This window comes from Oncorhynchus clarkii, chromosome 11 (genome assembly GCF_045791955.1).
Source record: "Oncorhynchus clarkii lewisi isolate Uvic-CL-2024 chromosome 11, UVic_Ocla_1.0, whole genome shotgun sequence".
NCBI classification, from domain to species: Eukaryota; Metazoa; Chordata; class Actinopteri; order Salmoniformes; family Salmonidae; genus Oncorhynchus; species Oncorhynchus clarkii.
The window spans coordinates 8,915,304-8,937,209 of record NC_092157.1 but is presented as its reverse complement, the minus strand read 5'-3'; the positions used below and the strand labels follow the sequence as shown (position 1 = coordinate 8,937,209).

Genomic DNA, 21,906 nt, shown 5'->3' with positions numbered 1-21,906 from the left:
AGGTTGCATTTGAGGTTGTTCATTAATTGCACTGTAATAAAAACCCACCTGCTGGGTAAAGTACGTCCTCAGCTCCTGGGTCTCCTTCTCCCAGAAGGCCTTGGGCAGGTCCAAGAGGGTTTTGTGTAGAAGGGATACAGCTTTTTGTCAAAATGAACTTTTCCTAGCAAATGTAGGAGAACTTGTGCAGCAGGTTGGGAGAATTAACGCAGCAGGTTAGGATAATTAGATTAAGGTAAGAAAAAGGGTTAGGGTTAGCTAAACTAAAACATAAAATCAACTTAAGAACCTCAATTTGACAAAAGCTGTATCCCATCTAGACATGACCGTCGGGGAGGTACACCTTGCCCTGAAGGTTGATGGCTCCCTCCTGTGGCTCCCAGCCCACCATGCTCTTCCTGGCAGATAGAAGTGATGTAATGAAAGAGGAAGTGGGTGCAGGAGAATTGTGGAAGGGTGTGATAATCCATCAGCTACAATTACTCTGTTTCTGGCAAAGTCTTTTTTTCATGCTGAAAGATAATGTGAGATCCGGGTATCTTTTACTGAACTCAAATTTAACTAAGCAAGTTGGATGGATTTTGGTTTATGATTTACCCATATTTAAAAAAAAATCAAGCCTGTGAGATAGAGGAGAGGGAGATGGTTATATTGCAGCACGTTTCCGTTGTTGTATCAAGGGCGGACTTGACTACTTGGGGGCCTGTAACAAAATGCTGTAAAGGGGTCCCCTTCCCCTAAAAGGGTTATTTACCCACCACACATACATTAACTGCAATGAATATTATTATCCCACAATGAAAAATATCTTGTATATAAGTGTTTCATTTCTGGCAGTAAGGAATGTATATTGGCCATATAATGCTGTTGAGTCAGTGGCTAACACACACTTTGTGTGTAGAATCAGTCAGTGGGCAGCTGGGGCCCATTTCATTTGAAACTGGTGAAACATGGATCAGGCCAACTCTGCAATGTTTCAAGTAACTGAGACTAATTGTTCTGGAGTAGAATGTTCAATAGAAAATTACAATGTTCTAAATGCTTAAATTAGCATACCATGTTTTCACAACTGATGTTGACACCCATCACATAGACTATTCAACATCCTGTCATATAAATGCACTTATTAGAAAGTATGTCACTGATGAGATGTGAGATGTGCCACATGAATTTCTTCTTACTGTTGTAAGGCAAGTGTCAACAACTTCACATCTTATCTTTATATTTTAGTAATGAGATTCAAAATGTTCAATGTGCGGCTGTTAGTTCATGTATTAGCTTCACAACTGAAGAACCTATGTGACTATGGACTAAAGTTTCAATGTGATACAGTATGTGTCACGTGACCTACTCTACCAGGAAGTGAATGTTTGACCTGTTTCAGGTGATCAGTAGTGAATGCGTTCTCACATGGCTTGTCCTGAGAACATGTTTTTTTCTCATTGGCCTCTTTATGTCAGGTGAGTCTTCCACTCAACAACAATTAGTTATGAATCAGACATAAAGGAATAACCACAAGTCATGATATTTTATGGGATGTGTGATATACTGGCTTTTTAATTGTGTAGAAAAGTGTACAGTTCCTTCCTGATTAGTGTATTTTAATAGTCTGGATTCAAACAGTCCTGTGAAAATGTATTTAGCATATTTTTGATACTGAATGTTATCAGATATTCAATCAAAGCTGATATTAGATAAATGGAAACTGAGTGAACAAATAACACAACATTTACATACTTATTTCATTAATTTCTTAAACAACGTTATGCAACACCCAATGTCCCTGTTTAAAAAAGTAATTGCCCCCTTACACTCAATAACTGGTTGTGCCTCCTTCAGCTGAAATGACTCCAACCAAATGCTTCCTGTAGTTGTTGATCAGTCTCTCACGTTGCTGTGGAGGAATTTTGGCCCACTTTCCCCTGCAGAACTGATTTAACTCAGTGACATTTGTGGGTTTTCAAGCATCGTTTCAAGTCCTGTCACAGTATCTCATTTGGGATTAGGTCTGGACTTTGACTAGGCCATTCCAAAACTTTAAATTTGGTACATTAAATACATTTTAATGTATTCCTGATTGTGTGTTTTGGAATGGTGACATAACCAGTTATTGAGTATAAGGTGGGAATTACTTTTCCACACAGGGGCGTGGGTGTTGCATAACTTTGTTAATGAAATATATTAAATAACTATAACTGTTTTTTTTGTTATTTGTAAACTCAAGTTCCCTTTATCTAATATTAGGTTTTGGATGAAGATCTGATAACATTCAGTAAAAAAAGAAGCAAAATAGAGAACCAGAAGGGGGGAAAACCTTTTCATGTCATTGTATGTTCATGTGAAACCGACGTCAGTGTTTGGTTAACAGTATAACTTCCACCACTGTCCCTGTCACCATACCGGGCTCAAACTAGTGGTCATCTGCTCACAAACACACGTCACCTCACTCCTTGACAACACACCAACCAATTGAAAAATCACCTGTACATAGAAATAAATTCATATTAATGTTATTGGGAGAAACTGTACCAATGATGTGTATAAACCCTGGATCGCTGATTCTATGTAACGGCCAACGAGAGACTTTAAATCCACCGGTCTCTATATATGGTACTCCCCAGAAGAAGCAGTCCTCCATAATAATTCATGGAATTATACAGTATTTAAATCAAATGTTTCAAGGACTAAATGACATGTATTTCAGTATTTTGTTGTAGAAGGAACAGTAAAGTTAGTACTCTATAAATAAAATACTTTAATATCTTTACATGTTTATTATTTTATTTGTTGTGTTCAGGTGATATAAAAAGCGTTATCTGGAGCACACCCAGAGAAAATGACTTAGTGTAGAGGTGCTGACTAACGGTGAATACACTGTAAGCTATAAAAACAAAGAGAGTTGCACACTCTATATATATATATATAAACTCCCAGTAATTTATTGGGTAAAACACCAATGTTTCGGCATCACTGTTCCTTCTTCAGGGTAAAGTCATGAATGCTTGAACCAGGTTATGTAGAAATACAGTGTAATTAGTGCAACAATGACAATCATAAGGGTTGTGTCACAATTATGAGGTTAATTAGAGTGAATTGAGTGAAACTGTTAAAAGACAATATTTACATCATATTGAATATATTAGCCTATTGTTATCATTAAAATTAGCATAAGATAAACTTTAGAAAGAATACATTCATTTAAAAGACTTCTTCATAAAACTAATTGTTCATAAGAAGGGCCTGAGATCAAAGTCAATATTAAGACAGTAGGGGTAAATGTTTTTAAATACCTCCTCTCCTTGGTAGGCCAACATGCTCAATGCGTGTGTTTTTGAGTGAGGAGATGGGATGGTTAGCTTCAACAAAGTGAGCTGCTACTGGATAGTCAGTGTTATTACACCTGATTGAGCTGCGGTGGTTGTCACACACTGACCTTAGAGAGCTTTTTATGTCTCTATTTTGGTTTTGTCAGGGTGTGATTTGGGTGGGCATTCTATGTTCCTTTCTCTATGTTTTGTATTTCTATGTTTTGGCCGGGTATGGTTCTCAATTAGGGACAGCTGACTATCGTTGTCTCTGATTGGGAACCATACTTAGGTAGCTTTTTCCCACCTATGTTTTGTGGGTAGTTGTTTTCTGTTTAGTGTTTTCTGCACCTGACAGGACTGTTTCAGTTTGCACTTTGGTCTTTTTGTTTCAGTGTTCAGTTAAATAAAGGTCATGAACACTTACCACGCTGCTCTTTGGTCCGATTCCTCCTCATCAGACGACGACACACGTTACAGTGGTCAGCTATGCATTGTTTTAATTGTCTTTTCGGTTGTCCTACGTATGTTTTTCCACATGAACATGTGATGAGACAGATTACTCCCTTTATCTTGCATTAGATGATACCCCTAACAGGGATGTTTCCACCTGTATGTGGGTGTCTGAAGAAGGATGTTTTGGTAGTGCTATTGCACTGTGAGCATGAGCCACATTGGTATTTCCAATTTGGATTGTGTGTCAAGAGTGTCTGAGTGGGCTCAGGGGCCAGGTCAGATCTCACTAAGCTATCCACAATATTGTGACCATGCTTATAGACCACCAGTGGGGGGTCCTTGAAGAGGTTTGCCATTCTATAGTCTGACTGCAGAATATGCCAGTGCTTCTTCAGGATTGCTTTCATTTTCTCTGAACACTTGGTGTACTTAGTGCAAAATATTTGTTTTTCTTCTTTGGTTTACTTTTTAGCATTTCTTCTCGTGGTTTGACATGTTTCCATCGTTGCATCATCAATCATTTTTTCCATGTAGCCTCTGATTTTGAAATTATTTGTCATTTTCTTAGCATTGCTGTCAAAATCTGACTGTTGGCCACAGATTAGTTTAACCCTGCATAACTGGCTGTATGGTAGACCATTCCTAAGGGGAAGGGGATGCATAATATCTCCACGTAGCAGAGTTTTGAGGTCTGTTGGCTTTGTGTACAAATCTGTATGTAATGCATCATTCTCTTTGATGATCCATAAGTCCAGGTAGTTTATTTCTCTCTCAACAGTCTGCATGGTGAATGAGATATTCAGAGCTCTCGCTTAGCAGAGTTTGGAATTCATTTAGTTCCTGTTGACTTTCTTCCAAAGACATCATCTATGTATCATCTATGTATCTCTTCCATGAGGATTTTAGAAATTAGGGAGTGTCTCTGTTTTGTAAGTGGTTCCTCAAATTGTTCCACATTTTCTCATAGTTGGGGGCAAAGGAAAATAGGAAAAAGGAAAAACTCTGACTCAAAGATGAAGCAGCTATTGGATAATACCAATTTAGTGAGTTTCAAGATGCAATCATTGGCTGGAGAAACGATAGGGTCACTCTACTGAAGGAAGTGTTGCAGGTCACAAAATATAATTTAAAAGTTGGCATTAAGGTGTCTGTAATAGAATATACTTGTCTAAAACGAATATAGACATTAATAAATGCATTTCTATAGCTTCCAACATCTGTTTTACACTGGAGGAGGAGTAACAAGATGGCTGTGCAGTTGCCTCCAAACAGAGGCCCCTGTCAGTCATCTAGGATTAGTACACATCATTGGACTGAACTGAAAATACATCAGAACCTCCCTGATGTTGTCTTTTATGTTGCAGGTGTTTTGGCCTGTTTTGGTCAACGAGATTTGATCACCACAATGCCAGATAGACTGGATGTACTGACGGGCTCCTGTGTGCAAATCCCATGTTCATTTGATATTCATGACCCACATAATACATTTAACAGCGCAATACTACCCTCTGGAGTGTGGATTAAAGGAAACCCGAACTTTGGTGGGCGTCCGGACAGAGTGATATTTAACAGCAGTGAGACGGTCAACAGATATCAAGGGGAGATAACTGGAAACATGTCCCAGAAGAACTGCACCACAGTCTTCTTCAATGTAACCACCAATTACTCTGATATATACTACTTCAGGATTGAGAGTAAACCATTCCTTGGAACAGATCCTGATATGTCTGTTAATATAGTTGTCAGTGGTAAGAGACAATTTATCTTTAAAAGCATTTTTTTTTCTCAGTTTAGATTCCTTGCATCAAAGATAAGAGTTGAACAAGTAGACAGTTTAACTATTAGTGTAAAATATATTTATCTACAATGTATTACAGATTTGCCTTCCAGTCCCATCATTACTGTCTCAGGTGAGGTGAAGGAAGGGTCCCCTGTCAGCCTGAACTGCTCTGCTGTCGTTCCCTGTCCCGAACACCCCCCTGAGCTGACATGGACTCTCCCAACACAGTTCACACCTGAGAACCAAATGCAGGAGAATCCAGACCAGACCAAATCAGTTCTCTCCACAGTGACCTTCACTCCGTCATACCTTCATCATGAGAAGAACATCAATTGTACTGCAGTCTACCCAGTAGGGACAAGCAACAAGAGAGCTGAACATAACATGATGCTTAACGTTTCATGTAAGATTTAGTCACCGGTTCCTGTAGAATAGATCATTCTATCATGTTTTCACTGATGATTGTAATAGAGTGGTTTTGATGAGACTATTCAATATACCATATCCAGATACATTCTAAATGAACCCCTCTCCCTCAGTCTCTCCTAAGGACACATTGGCCTCCATCAGTCCAGCTGATTCAGTATCAGTGGGCAGCTGTGTTAATCTGACCTGCAGCAGTACAGCCAACCCTCCTGTGACAACCTTCACCTGGTTCCAGATCAGTGAGGGTAAAACAACACAGGTAGCATCTGGACAGAGTTACACCCTCAATGTGACTGTTGTTGATGGAGGACTGTACTACTGTGAAGCAAGAAATAGTCACGGCTGTGGGAAGTCAAAGAAAGTGCAGCTGGCTATTAAAGGTAGAAGCATTGGCACATTCAATACGACACAACATTAAGAATATTATAGATATAGATAGATGTAGAAGAGATATACTTCCTCATGCTTAGAAGTTAATTGCATTGTGGGAAACACAAATAAGCTTTGTGATTTGCATATATTCCACAGAATCCTGCACTAAAACATGGTTATATTAATAATATTGCACTTATCATGTAGCCTTATTTTGTCCAGCTAATAGACTCACCACCAATGAATCAACATTACGGAGGAAACGTTCAGATCCTTTTGCTGCAGGATTATTTCACTGCAACAAAACTGGCTAAATTAAGATCTTACATCTGTACATCTACAGTATGTGTATAATTTGTAATATTAGACAATGTGCAAAATGTTTCCTCTTTTTGGAACAGATGGCTATAATGTGTGTTTTATTTACAGGGCATGAAGAGCCTGTTAACCCAAAGGTTTTTGAGATTGTAGGAAAAACCTTGGGGTTGATTTTCCTTTTCAGCCTGATCGTATTCTCTGCATGGTAAAAAGATATTCCCAGCCTCAATTTGAACATATTTATCATGCTGATTGTGCTTTTGTATATGAAAACCTAAATGATGTCAATATACCTTTATTCTTGTCTTCTAGGAGAAGGAGAACATCTAGACTCCCCAGTGGGTTTGACATGACAGACCGTTCACAGGGACTGGTGGAAATGGTAGAATAAACCTTTTAAATCCCATCTAGAATGTGTGTTTAAGGAAGAATTGAATGAATACTGTGTTGTGTATCCAACTGTAACTATGAAGTCATTATTCTTCTGAAGTGTCGGTCCTGACAACTGATCCTTTCTCTGTGTTCTCTCCACAGAACTCCCCGGTTGGGACAGTGTGCTCTAACCAGGCCACGGTCGGTAGAGGGAACCAAGAACCACCACTTAACAACCTAGATGGTCTTTAAGCACAAGTTAATTAAATAGGTGCATGTTAATTGTTTTTCCAATGGTTATTAAGTGTTTTTATGTACATTATTGTCATTGTGTATCTGTTTTCTATTGGTGCTTTTATTACATTTATAATTGTGTGCTCTTTGATTATCTGCATATTTGTAGAATTTGCTGGGATGAAAAGTGTTTAACTGTTACTATAGTGTTGATACGATGATGTAGGCTACACTTTATTTTTGAACATTTATTTTGAGTGTTGAGTTCACAGAGCATCTGTTTAATGGGTTCCAGTATAGAGGAACTGCTGAGTTCAACTAGCTCACTGAAGGCAGTTTAAGACCATATAAAGTCAATGATGACTGAGGAGAGAAGACACAGTTAGTTGGAGAGACAGTGGTCTGATGCGAGACAGGAAGTTGGTGCAGTAAGTCTACATGATGGCAGAATGGTGTTAACATCTAATAGTCACTGTTTATCTTCATCTTTTGTGCAGTTACCACAATAACAATATTATCTACTTTCAGTTTATATCTATTTTGAAGATGTAGTGTCAGTTTTATGTTGAATATTAAGTCAAAGAAACAATTGAGGCTGTATTTTGTGACTAGCAATCCCGTTTCCGGGAGCGTAATCATAGCCTCAAAGCATTAGCATAACGCAGCGGACATAAATACCACTAGAAACCTTTTCTATTCATGAAAATCGCAAATGAAATAAATATATTCAAAAACAAGCTTAGCCTTTTGTTAACAACACTGTCATCTCAGATTTTCAAAATATGCGTTACAGCCAACGCTAGACAAGCATTTGTGTAAGTTTATCATGGCATAATGCTATGCTAGGCTCTGCTGGCAGCAGGCAACATTTTCACGAAAATAAGAAAAGCAACCAAATTAAATAATTTACCTTTGAAGAACTTCGGATGCTTTCACTCAGGAGACTCCCAGTTAGATAGCAAATGTTCCTTTTTTCCAAAAATATTATTTTTTTAGGCGAAAAAGCTCCCGTTTCTTCATCATTCTTGGCTGAGAAATCGACCGGAAAATGCTACTACTACAACGCCAAACTTTTTTCAAAATTAGCTACATAATATCGACAGAAACACGGCAAACGTTGTTTAGGATCCATCCTCAAGGTGTTTTTAACATATATATTCGATAATATATCCGTCGAGGCAATTGGTTTCTCATAAGAAGCGATTGGAAAAATGTCTACCTCAGTATTTTACGCAAGAGACACCATGTGACCACATGCTATATATGGTCCCTTACTGCCATTCTTCAATGGAAATGCTAAAAATACGTCACAATGCTGTAGACACCTTGGGGAATACGTGTAAAACGTAAGCTCATTCGTAGCTCATTCACAGCCATATAAGGAGTCATTGGCATGAGGCGGTTTAAAAAAATGCGGCGCTTCCTGGTTGGATTGTTATCTGGGTTTCGCCTGTAACATCAGTTCTGTGGCACTCACAGACAATATCTTTGCAGTTTTGGAAACGTCAGAGTGTTTTCTTTCCAAAGCTGTCAATTATATGCATAGTCGAGCATCTTTTCCTGACAAAATATCTTGTTTAAAACGGGAACGTTTTTCATCCCAAAATTTTAATAGCGCCACCTAGTCGCAAGAAGTTGGTTGTTGTCACGACTTCCTTCCGAAGTCGGCTCCTGTTCTGGTTCGGGCGGCATTTGGCGATCGACGTCACGGTCTTTCTAGCCATCGCCGCTCCATTTTTCATATTTCCATTTGTTTTGTCTGCACACCTGGTTTTCATTCCCCCAATCACACTACATGTATTTATTCCTCTGTTCCCCCTCATGTCTTTGTGTGCGCTTGTTTCGTGTTACCTGTCATGTTTGACTTGCATTTTCTGGTGTTTGTTAATTCCGTGTTTTATTTCACGAGGTTTATTTGCTTGTACATATTATTGTGACTGTTTGCGTTTTCGACGCGTCCGTCTGTTGGTTTCTCCTGCCTAAATAAAGTGTGCGCCTGTTCATCTCTGCTCTCCTGCACCTGACTCCGCTCCCAGTACGCACACCATTGACAGTGTTTATTAATTGTACTGTAATAAAAACCTTTAGATTCAATTTCCATTAAATCTTTTGGTCTTACTGGTCCAACCATTTTACATATTTCATTCAAATTGATTACATTTAGATGTGTCACTGGCCTACACACAATACCCATTAATGTGGAATGATGTTTTGAATAAAACATTTAATTTAAAAGATGACATATCTTGAGTCAATAAGTATTCAGGAAAAGATTTGCTTAACAAGTAGCATAATAAATTGCATGGACTAACTGTGTGTGCAATACTAGTGAATGACTACTTCATCTCTGTACCCCACACATACAATTACCTGTAAAGTCCCTCAGTCGAGCAGTGTGTTTCAAACAGATTTAACCACAAAGACCAGGGAGGTTTTCCAATGCCTCGGAAAGAAGAGCAACTATTGGTAGATGGGTAAAAAATAATAATTGAATATCCCTTTCAGGGAAGTTATTAATTACAATTGTTAATGGCGTATCAATACAGCCAGTTACTACAAAGAGACAGGCGTCCTTCCTAACTCAGTTGCCGGAGAGGAAGGAGAACGCTCAGGGATTTTACCATGAGTGATTTTAAAACATTTACACAGTCTAATGGCTGTGATAGCAGAAAACTTAGGACGGATCAACAATTTTGTAGTTACTCCATAATACTAACCTAAATGACAGATTGAAAAGAAGGAAACATGTACAGAATAAACATATTCCAAAACTTACATCCTGTTTGCAATAAGGCATTAAAGTAAAACTGCAAAATAAATAAATGTACTGTATGTCCGGGATGCAAAGGGTTATATTTGGGGCAAATCAAACACAACACATCACTGAGTACCACTCTTCATATTTTCAAGCATGCTGATGGCTGCACCATGTTATGGCCGTCTAGCAATGATCAACAACCAACTTGACAGGGATTGAATCATTTTTTAAAGAATAATGTACACATATTGTACAATCCAGGAACGCTCTTACAGACTTACCCAGAAGGACTCACAGCTGTAATCACTGCCAAATGTGATTCTCACATACGTCAATTAGATATTTCTGTATTTCGTTTTCAATTCATCTGCAAACATTTCTAAAAACGTGTTTTCTCTTTGTTATTAAGGGGTTTTGTGTATAGAGGGGTGAGAAAATACATCTTTTTAATCTATTTTTATTTCAGGTTGTAACACACCAAAATGTTTATTAAGTCAAGAGGTATGAATACTTTCTGGGGGCACTGAGTACACCAAACATTAATTGAGTTGCACCCCTTTTGTCTCCAGAACAGCCTCAATTCATCAGGGCAGGGACTCTACAAGGTGTCCAAAGTATTCCAAGGGGATGAAGGCCCATTATGACTCCAATGCTTCCCACAGTTGTGTCAAGTTGGCTGGATGTCTTTTGGGTGGTGGACCATTCTTGATACACACAGGAAACTGTGTGAATAAACCCAGCAGTGTTGCAGTTCTTGTCACAAACCAGTGCGCCTGGCACCTACTACCACACCTCATTCAAAGACACGTACGTTTTTGTTGTCTTGCCCAAACACCCTCTAAATGGCGCCCATACACAATACACTTCTCATTTGTCTCTAGGCTTAAAAACCTTCTTTAACCTGTCTCCTCTTTAACCTGTCTCCTCCCCTTCATCTACACTGATTGAAGTGGATTTAACAAGTTACTTCAATAAGGGATCATAGCGTTCACTTGGATTCACATGGTCAGTCTATGTCATGTAAAGAGCATTAAGATACATTTGAACTGATTCTGATCTGTCACCTAATATCTACTCATAAATCCATTGACAGTGAGTGGAAGCCTGAACTGTATGCAGACACGTTGTTTATTCGTGAGTTTGTACATTTTACCCACATATAGGCAATGCAGTTTCCACATAACTGGCTCTCTCCTGTTGTTGGCTCATAACTGGCTCTCTCCTCTCTCCTGTTGCACATGGGACACACTCTTTTCACACCAATTCAATAAGAAATTATTTTGGTAGCAGGTTAGGAGCAGGGACAGATTACCGAACGGCCCCAGATAGCATATGATAGCACGTGTAGAATTACAGGAAATTAGCTTTAAAACTGAAAACTTTCCTATCGACCTCATGGCAAAATGTGTTGTGCTCCCTCCTGTGTCTCCCGCGACATTCTTTTCACGGCACTTCAATAAGAAGCGACTTTGGAAGCAGGTCAGCAGCAGGGATTACTGAACTGCCCCAGATAGCATATGATAGCAAAATGTGTAGAATTACAGGAAATTAGCTTTAAAACTGAAAACGTTCCTATCGACCTCATTTAAAATATATATATATTTATTTTACCTTTATTTAACCAGGTATGCTAGTTGAGAACAAGTTCTCATTTGCAACTGTGACCTGGCCAAGATAAAGCAAAGCAGTTAGACACATACAACAAGGACATGGAATAAACAAACATACAATCAATAATACAGTAGAAAAGTCTATATACAGCATGTGCAAATGAGGTAGGATAAGAGAGATAAAGGCAATAAATAGGTCATGGTGGCGAAGTAATTACAATAAAGCAATTAAACACTGGAATGGTAGGATGTGCAGAAGATGAATGTGCAAGTAGAGATACTGGGGTGCAAAGGAGCAAGATAAATAAAATAAATACAGTATGGGGATGAGGTAGATTGGATGAGCTATTTACAGATGAGCTATGTACAGGTGCAGAGATCAGTGAGCTGCTCTGACAGCTGGTGCTTAAAGTTAGTGAGAGAGATATGAGTCTCCAGCTTCAGAGATTTTTGCAGTTTGTTCCAGTCATTTGCAGCAGAGAACTGGAAGGATAGGCGGCCAAATAAAGAATTGGCTTTGGGGGTGACCAGTGAGATATACCTGCACCATGGCAAAATGTGTTGAAATGCAGGAAAGTAAGCTCAGCGTCCCAAATGCGGTCATCAAACCCTGGTTTAGGAGAGCATTTTCCCTAACCCTAACCCTTTTACCTAATCTTAACCTCAGTCTCCTAACCTGCTGCATAAGTTCTCATAAACTGCCGGAGTGAAAAGATTGTCTCTGTGGCATCCAGCCCAGCAGGCTCCTCTTGGCAAATAGACTTCAAAGAGGAGGTTGGTGTAGGAGAAGTTGAGTGGTGTGTGAGAATCACTCAGATACAATTACAGTTACTCTGTTTCATACCAAGTCTGTTTTTCATGTTGAAACAAAATGTGACAACCATATGTTTTGTATCGATCTCAAATTAAACTTTTACTTTCTTTATTTGAAATAAATAAATAGTGAATTTTGGTTCATAAATTAACAATATTTTTTAAATCCCACAGATATTGCCATTCAAGCCTGGGAGATACGGGAGGTATGGGAGATACTGGAGATACGGGAGATGGAGATGGTTTTGCTGCCAAAAGTTTCATTTAGCAATTTATTGGGGGCAGACTTAGTGATTCAGGGGCCCGTTTCAAAATGCTGCTGACCTGTCCTACCCCGAGAAAGGGACATTAAATACAGTAGTATTCCTTTAAAATGATTTCTCATACACATATTAGGAAGTATTTCACTGATGAGATGTGAGATATGCCACATGAATTTCATCACTTTAGTTAGTCAGACCACACTATGTGTGTAACAGTTTCTGCTGTAGACAGTTTACGTTACCGTCTAAGGCAAGTATCGACTTCTTCACTATATTTTCTGTTAATTTTAATGTTCAAAATAAATGAAAGGAGATTAATTCTGAGTAATGAGATTCAATATGTTCTAATGTACTGCTGTTCGTTCATGTATTAGCTTTACAACTGAAGGACATCGTGTATTTGATATGGGGATGGTTTAATGTGTTGTGTGAGTTAAGTTACTCCACCAGTAAGTGTATGTTTGTACTGTTTCAGGTGATCAGTGGTGTGTGAGTTCTCACATGACTTGTCCTGAGAACATGTTTTTTCTCATTTGCCTCTTTATGTCAGGTGAGTCTTCCACACAACAACAACTAGTTATGAATCAGACATAAAGGAATAACCACAAGTCATTATATTTTATGGGATGTGCTATATTCCAGCTTTTTAATTGTGTAGAAAAGTGTACAGTTAATTCCTGATTAGTGTATTTAATAGTCTGGATTTAAACTGCCGTGAAAAAGTTTTCGCACATTTTCAGATATTCAATCAATAGATGATATTAGATAAATGGAACCTGAGTGAACAAATAACACAACATTTACATTCTTATTTAATGTATTTCTTAAACAAAGTTATGCTCCCCTACACTAAATAACTGGCTGTGCCTCCTTCAGTTGAAATGACAACCAACCATACATTCCCTGTAATTGTTGATCAGTCTCTCACATTGTTGTTGAGGAATTTTGGCAAACTGTCCCATGCAGATCTGCTTTAACTCAGTGACATTCAAGGGTTTTCAAGCATGAACTGCTCGTTTCAAGTCCTGGCACAATATCTCATTTGGGATTAGGTCTGGACATTGAGTAGGCCATTCCAAAACTTTAAATTAGTTGCTTTTAATCCCTTTTCATGTATACTTGATTGTGTGTTTTGGAATGGTGGCACAACCAGTTATTGAGAGTAAGGGGGCAGATACTTATTCACACAGGGGTATTGGGTGTTGCATAACTTTGTTAATGAAAGAAAATAAATAACTATAAAAAAAGTTTATAAACTCAAGTTCCCTTTATCTAATATTAGGTTTTGGTTGAAGATCTGATAACAGTAAAAAAGAAGCAAAAGTAGAGAACCATAAAGGGGGAAATACTTTTTCATGTCCCTGTATGCTCATGTGAAACCGACATCAGTGTGCGGTTAACAGTATAGCTTCCACCACTGTCCCTGTATGTTCATGTTAAACCGACATCAGTGTGCAGTTAACAGTATAACTTCCACCACTGTCCCTGTATGCTCATGTTAAACCAACATCAGTGTGCAGTTAACAGTATAACTTCCACCACTGTCCCTGTATGTTCATGTTAAACCGACATCAGTGTGCGGTTAACAGTATATCTTCCACCACTGTCCCTGTATGTTCATGTTAAACCGACATCAGTGTGCAGTTAACAGTATATCTTCCACCACTGTCCCTGTATGCTCATGTGAAACCGACATCAAACTAATTGTTCATAAGAAGGGCCTGAGATCAAAGTCAATATTAAGACAGTAGGGGTCAATGTTTTAAATACCTCCTCTCCTTGGTTGGCCAACATGCTCAATGCGTGTGTATATGCGTGTGTTTTTGAGTGAGGAGATGGGATGGTTAGCTTCAACAAAGTGAGCTGCTACTGGATAGTCAGTGTTATTACACCTGATTGAGCTGCGGTGGTTGTCACACCCTGACCTTAGAGAGCTTTTTATGTCTCTATTTTGGTTTTGTCAGGGTGTGATTTGGGTGGGCATTCTATGTTCCTTTCTCTATGTTTTGTATTTCTTTGTTTTGGCCGGGTATGGTTCTCAATCAGGGACAGCTGACTATCGTTGTCTCTGATTGGGAACCATACTTAGGTAGCTTTTTCCCACCTATGTTTTGTGGGTAGTTGTTTTCTGTTTAGTGTTTTCTGCACCTGACAGGACTGTTTCAGTTTGCACTTTGGTCTTTTTGTGTCAGTGTTCAGTTAAATAAAGGTCATGAACTCTTACCACGCTGCTCTTTGGTCCGATTCCTCATCATCAGACGACGACACACGTTACAGTGGTCAGCTATGCATTGTTTTAATTGTCTTTTCGGTTGTCCTACGTAGGCTTTTCCACATGAACATGTGATGAGATAGATTACTCCCTTTGTCTTGCAAGAGATGATACCCCTAACAGGGATGTTTCCACCTGTATGTGGGTGTCTGAAGAATGATGTTTTTGTAGTGCTATTGCACTGTGAGCATGAGTCACATTGGTATTTCCAACTTGTATTGTGTGTCAAGAGTGTCTGAGTGGGCTCAGGGGGCAGGTCAGATCTCACTAAGCCATCCTGGGTTGGTCCTTGAGGTCTGCAATTGTTGTGTCTGATTGCAGAATATACCAGTGCTTCTTCAGGATTGCTTTCATTTTCTCTGAACACTTGGTGTACTTAGTGCAAATGATTTTCTTCTTTGGTTTAGTTTTTAGCAATTCTTCTCGTAGTTTTTGAGATATTTCCATCGTTGCATCATCAATAGTTTTTTTCATGTAGCCTCTGATTTTGAAATTATTTGTCATTTTCTAAACATTGCTGTCAAAATCTGAATGTTGGCCACAGAGTCGTTTAACCCTGCATAACTGGCTATATGGTAGATTCCTGAGGGGAAGGGGATGCATAATATCCCCACGTAGCAGGGTATTGAGGTCTGTTGTGCTTTGTGTACAAGTCTGTTTGTAATGCATCATTCTCTTTGATGATCCATAAGTCCAGGTAGTTTATATTTCTCTCAACAGTCTGCATGGTGAATTTGAGATATTCAGAGCTCTCATTTAGCAGAGTTTGGAATTAATTTAGTTCCTGCTGAGTTCCTTCCCAGAGCACAAAGACATCATCTATGTATCTCTTCCATGAGAGGATTTTAGAAAGTAGGGAGTGTGTCTCTGTTTTGTAAGTGGTTCCTCAAATTGTTTCACATACAGGTTCACATAGTTGGGGGCAAAGGAAAATAGGAAAAATAAAAAACTCTGACTCAAAGATGAAGCAGCTATTGGATAATACCAATTTAGTGAGTTTAAAGATGCAATCATTGTCTGGAGAAACGCTAGGGTCACTCTACTGAAGGAAGTGTTGCAGGTCAAAAAATATAATTTAAAAGTCTGCATTAAGGTGTCTGTAATATAATATACTTGTCTAAAACGAATATAGACATTAATAAATGCATTTCTATAGCTTCCAACATCTGTTTTACACTGAAGGAGGAGTAACAAGATGGCTGTGCAGTTGCCTCCAAACAGAGGCCCCTGTCAGTCATCTAGGGTTAATACATATCATTGGACTGAACTGAAAATACATCAGAACCTCCCTGATGTTGTCCTTTATGTTGCAGGTGTTTTGGCCTGTTTTGGTCGACGAAATTTGATCGCCACAATGCCAGATAGACTGGATGTACTGACGGGCTCCTGTGTGCAAATCCCATGTTCATTTGATATTCCTGACCAACATAAGGATACATTTAACAGCACAATACTACCCTCTGGAGTGTGGATTAAAGGAAACCCATACTTAGGTGGGCGTCCGGACAGTGTGATATTTAACAGTAGTGAGACGGTCAACAGATATCAAGGGAAGATAACTGGAAACATGTCCCAGAAGAACTGCACCACAGTCTTCTTCAATGTAACCACCAGTTACTCTGATATATACTTCTTCAGGATTGAGAGTCAACCATTCCGTGCAACAGATCCTGAAAAGTATGTTTATATAGATGTCAGTGGTAAGAGACAATTTAACTGTTTACCAACTATTTTTCCCAGTTTAGATTCCTTGCATCAAAGATAAGAGTTGAACAATTGGACAGTTTAACTGTCAGTGTAAAATATATTTATCTACAATGTATTACAGATTTGCCTTCCAGTCCCATCATTACTGTCTCAGGTGAGGTGAAGGAAGGGACCCCTGTCAGCTTGAACTGCTCTGCTGTCGCTCCCTGTCCCGAACACCCCCCTGAGCTGACATGGACTCTCCCAACACAGTTCAAGACTGAGAACCAACAGCAGGAGAATTCAGACCAAACCAAATCAGTTCTCTCCACGGTGACCTTCACTCCGTCATATCTTCATCATGAGAAGAACATCACTTGTACTGCAGTCTACCCAGTAGGAACAAGCAACAAGACAGCTGAACATAACATGATGCTTAACGTTTCATGTAAGATTTAGTAACCGGTTTCTGAAGAATAGATCATTCTATCATGTTTCACTGATGATTGTAATAGAGTGGTTTTGATGAGACTATTCAATATACCATATCCAGATACATTGTAAATGAACCCCTCTCCCTCAGTCTCTCCTAAGGACACATCAGCCTCCATCAGTCCAGCTGATTCAGTATCAGTGGGCAGCTGTGTTAATCTGACCTGCAGCAGTACAGCCAACCCTCCTGTGACAAACTTCACCTGGTTCCAGATCAGTGAGGGTAAAACAACACAGGTTGCATCTGGACAGAGTTACACCCTCAATGTGACTGCTGGTGATGGAGGACTATACTACTGTGAAGGAAGAAATAGTCACGGCTGTGGGAAGTCGAATGAAGTGCAGCTGGCTATAAAAGGTAAAATGGGCACGTAGGGCACAATCGTAGGTTAGATATACAATATATATTCAAAAGTATGTGGACACCCCTTCAAATGCGTGGATGTAGAAGAGGTACTTCTACACACCTGCTGTAACAGCTTTCTTCCTGGGAAGGAGAGGACCAAAGTGCAGTGTGATTAGTGTCCATGGTTATTTAATGACAGAAACTCAACATGAACACACTACAAAACGTGGCACAACCCGAAAACAGTCCTATTTTTTTTATAAAAATAATTTATTATCATCAATACCATTCATTCTTTACAACTCATAATTTCCATACAAACTCAAATAGTGGTATTTTTATTTAAACAAAACAAAAACCCCAAACAAAACCTCAGGGGAGCATCTTCCCTCCCCGTCATCCTACAAACTACCTTTCCCTATCTCCCCGTCCCTAATCTATCCCCTTACAAATCTAAATGACACCCAGCCCTAAACCCCCCTTCCACCTCTCCCGGGCAGCATGCTGCCCCCACTTCCTCTCCTCCCTCTTCATCCTCCCCCTCAAATCTCCTTCCACCCTCCTCACTATCCCTTCCACCCCCCAATCTCTCCCTGTCTTCACCATGTTCTGCCTGGCTTCCCACAGCCCCCGTTTAAAGAGACTCATGAGAAGCCAGAGCAGAAACCTGTCCCTATCCGTCCCTCTCGCTCTCCCTACACCTCTCTCTAACCTGGCCCACGTCAATACAAAATCCCCCCTTACCAAACCTAACAACACCCGTGCCCTAGCCCATACTACTCCGGCAAAGGCACAGTCCCAAAAGACATGGCGCACAGTCTCCTCCCTGCCACAAGAAGATCTTGGACAGGTGGGGGATTGCACCAAACTATACCGGTACATGATGGAACGTACCGGCAAGCACTTATGGAGGCTCAACCAATTCAGGTCCTTGAGCCTGTTGTCCAGGCCCCGCGCCTGCACTCCGTCCCAGACCACTTCTGAGATGCCCACTACAGGCGCCGGACTCCCTGCCTTTCTGACCTCCTCGTACAGGTGCCTGTGATCTAAACCTACTCGGGCAACTTCAACCTCAGGGTGCTCATGCAGCCACTTGGCCGCATGACCAAAGTGCCACGGCAGCTGTTCCGCCCGAGGACCCGTGTTAGACCACACCATTACGCTTCTCGCCTGATACGAGAAGAACACCCGCAGGAGGTAACCGGACGGGTGTATCACTGGATGAGCAAGCTCCGTTAACAAGAAAGAAACAAAAATTGCGTCCAGCTTGAGGGGGAAATGTGGTACCCCCCTACCTCCCTCCCCGATGGGACAAAGCATGCGTGCCCTGGCGACCCACTCGCACCTGCCACTCCACATGAACTGAAACACAAGCCTCACTAGAGGCCTCCTCAGACTAGCCGGCAATGGGTAGATGTACGCCAAATACAAAAGAGACGGCAACACATCCACCTTTAGAACCAGGACTTTGCCCATAAAAGACAAATACCTAGCCTTCCACATTGCTAGCTTCCTCTGTACCACTGCGATACGCATGTTCCAGTTTAGCGTCGCTGAGCCGGAGGTCTCAAAATGGACCCCGAGAATCCTCAGGGCCCCCTCACAGAGAGATAACCCCCCGGGCACATCCGTTCTACCGCGCCATCTTCCGAAAAACTTGACGGAAGACTTTGCATGGTTCAGAACTGCTCCCGACGCTCGGGTGAAATCCCCAAAGATGGCAAGGGACCTTGTCAGGCACGAGTCCTTGCACAGCAGCAAGGAAGTGTCGTCGGCGTACTGCGTCATCTTAACACGCAGCCCACCACTTCCAGGGATCAACAAGCCTTCCACCCCTGTGTCTGCCCTAATGGCAGCCCCCAGAGGCTCCATGTACAGAACGAAGAGGAGAGCCGAGAGTGGGCACCCCTGCCTGACCCCAGACGAGAGGTCAAAAACGTCACCCAAGTGACTATTTACACTAACTCGGCACCCCGCTCCGACATATAATGTACGAATCCATCCTATGAACTTCTCCCCAAATCCTAATCGACCTAACACTCTGAATAAAAATGATCTATTCACGCGATCAAAGGCTTTCGCCTGATCTAGCGCTGCTACCATTAAAGGCAGTCCTCTATCTTCAACCCAAGCGATGGAGTCCCTGATTAACTGTAGGTTCCATCTAATAGAGCGGCCCTCTACCCCGCACGTCTGATCCTCATGGACGACGTAGGGAAGGGCTGTGCGCAACCGGTCTGCTAAAACCTTTGCAAGTAGCTTGTAATCTACACACAGCATGGTCAACGGCCGCCAGTTGCCAAGGTCTGTTACTTCCCCCTTCTTATATAAAAGTGACAGCACACCAACAGCCATTGATCCCCCCGGGACCCCCGTCTCAAGGATGGCCTTCAAGACTTCGAGGACCACTGGTCCAAGTATACCCCAAAACTTGAGATAAAACTCAGCCGGCAGCCCATCTATCCCAGGCACCTTCCCTTTTCCCATCCTCCTAAGAGCGCTCTCAACCTCTTCTAGTGAGATCTGGGCCTCCATCACTTCTCTAATGTCCTCCGGCAACCGCCTGGACAAGTGTTCTAAAAACACATTTCCCTGCTCTACATCTATTTCCCTTTCCTTAAATAAACCTTGGAAATGATCAGTTGTCACCCTGACCATATCCTCTGGTTCTCTAACTATACTACCATTTTCTTCCCTAACGCCATGCATTACCTTCCTACTCTGTCTGGCCCTAACCGACTTAAAGAACATAGCAGAACAAGTCTCATTATGTTCTAGAAAGCCACTATGCGCACGCTCCAGGAAAGCTCGAGCCTTCCGCTCCTGCAACTCCCTGAGCTGCGCCTTTAGGGTTGCGGATCTCTCCCAGTCAAACGACCCGCCGAGGTTGCCTGCCTCGTACTCGAGTTCAATTAACCTTTGGATACGATCCACCTCCCTCCTCTCCTCCCTTTTTTTCCTCTTGCAATATCCTATTATAAAAGCCCTAATCCTCACCTTAACTAAATCCCACCACTCTACCACCCCCTCGCACCGGAGACCCTCAAGCCTCCAAAAGAAACCATAAAACCCGTCAACAAAAGCATGCTCCTCCAGCACATCCCGATCTAGCTTCCAGTACCCCCTACCAAAGAGGCAGACTGGCGACCCCACCTGCAGGAGCACCCCATCGTGATCCGAAAAGAAAACAGGCAACAGCCGCCCAGACAACTTACCCAAAGACCTGGGTACAAAAATATAGTCGAGCCTCCGCTCAACCCCCCTGGAGTTGCGCCATGTAGGACCGTCCATTTTCGGAGTAGTGTGCAGACCACCATCTACCAGACCATGGCAAGCCATTAGCCTGGCAATGGCGCCTGCACTGCTATCCCCCCCTCTTCCTAAATCTGTATTAAAATCCCCCCCTATCACTAATTTCCTATTTGTGACACACAGGGGCGTCAGACAGTCCACCATCTCCCTCCTGTCTGCCACCACCTGTGGTCCATACACCACCACTAATCTAAAATTACAATCCCTTATCGTGACATCCACCCCTATAACCCTCCCCTGCATTACCACAAAAGAATCCTCCACTTTAACCTCCCTGTGCCCACACAAAATCCCTACCCCCGATGAGTGCACCCCCCCAACACCCCAAACCGACTCCCCCTTGTCCCACTCCCTCTTAAACCTATTAACATCCCCTCCATCCCTCAGGTGAACCTCCTGTAAAAAACAAAAATCAAACCCCACACCCTCCAAATAACTAAAAACCGCCCTCCTCTTAACAAAATCCCTTAAACCCCTTACATTTAAACTAACAAAAGTAAAATCAGACCCCATGAAAGAATAAAATAAAAACATGTAATACACTCAAATTCTAAACCCAGACAGAAAAAACAAAAACAGGAGACTCACCCGATGCTCCCCTGCTCCATATCTACCGGTGATGACACCATCTGTACTCCCAACATCCCCCCCTCTTCCTCCATCTCACCAACCCAGGATGCAGGAATAGTGTTTGGCTCCGGGGTGCCCTGCACCCTGGGTCTACCCCCACAATCCTCCCCCTCACCAGTGCTGCAGCTGGATTGGAAAAAATTCGGGGAGGCTGAGTCCCCAAACAAAAAACTCCCCACCTCCTCCTGTACCCAGTCCTGAGTCCTGTTAGGTGTGTCCCCACCCAACAGATATTGAGAGCCTGTGGAAACCAGCAGCAACCCAGAGGTTTCTCCCACCCCCATCACTCTCTTGGCCATCCCCTCCCTCTCACTGTCGGCCAATCGCTCCCTCCTCTTCATTCTCTTCTTTGGTGATGACGGCAGTGGAGAGATACCAACCCCCCCGCCCGCCAGCTCCTCCACCATACCCCTCATCTCTTCCACCAGGGCACATTCCCCCCAGTCCACTTGCTCTTCCAC

General features: G+C 41.5%; 2 protein-coding genes across 2 annotated transcripts; both read left to right on the top strand.

Moving 5' to 3' along the window:
• Window positions 1-5,166: 5,166 nt before the first annotated feature.
• On the top strand, window positions 5,167-7,220 carry LOC139420518 (myelin-associated glycoprotein-like). Its single transcript, XM_071170722.1, has 4 exons — window positions 5,167-5,509; window positions 5,639-5,944; window positions 6,081-6,347; window positions 7,192-7,220. Exons 1-4 carry the CDS (start codon window positions 5,167-5,169, stop codon window positions 7,218-7,220), a joined length of 945 nt encoding a protein of 314 aa, XP_071026823.1.
• Window positions 7,221-16,333: 9,113 nt separating this feature from the next.
• On the top strand, window positions 16,334-17,532 carry LOC139420517 (myelin-associated glycoprotein-like). The gene is made up of 3 exons (XM_071170721.1): window positions 16,334-16,679; window positions 16,808-17,113; window positions 17,249-17,532. Exons 1-3 carry the CDS (start codon window positions 16,334-16,336, stop codon window positions 17,530-17,532), a joined length of 936 nt encoding a protein of 311 aa, XP_071026822.1.
• Window positions 17,533-21,906: the final 4,374 nt, after the last annotated feature.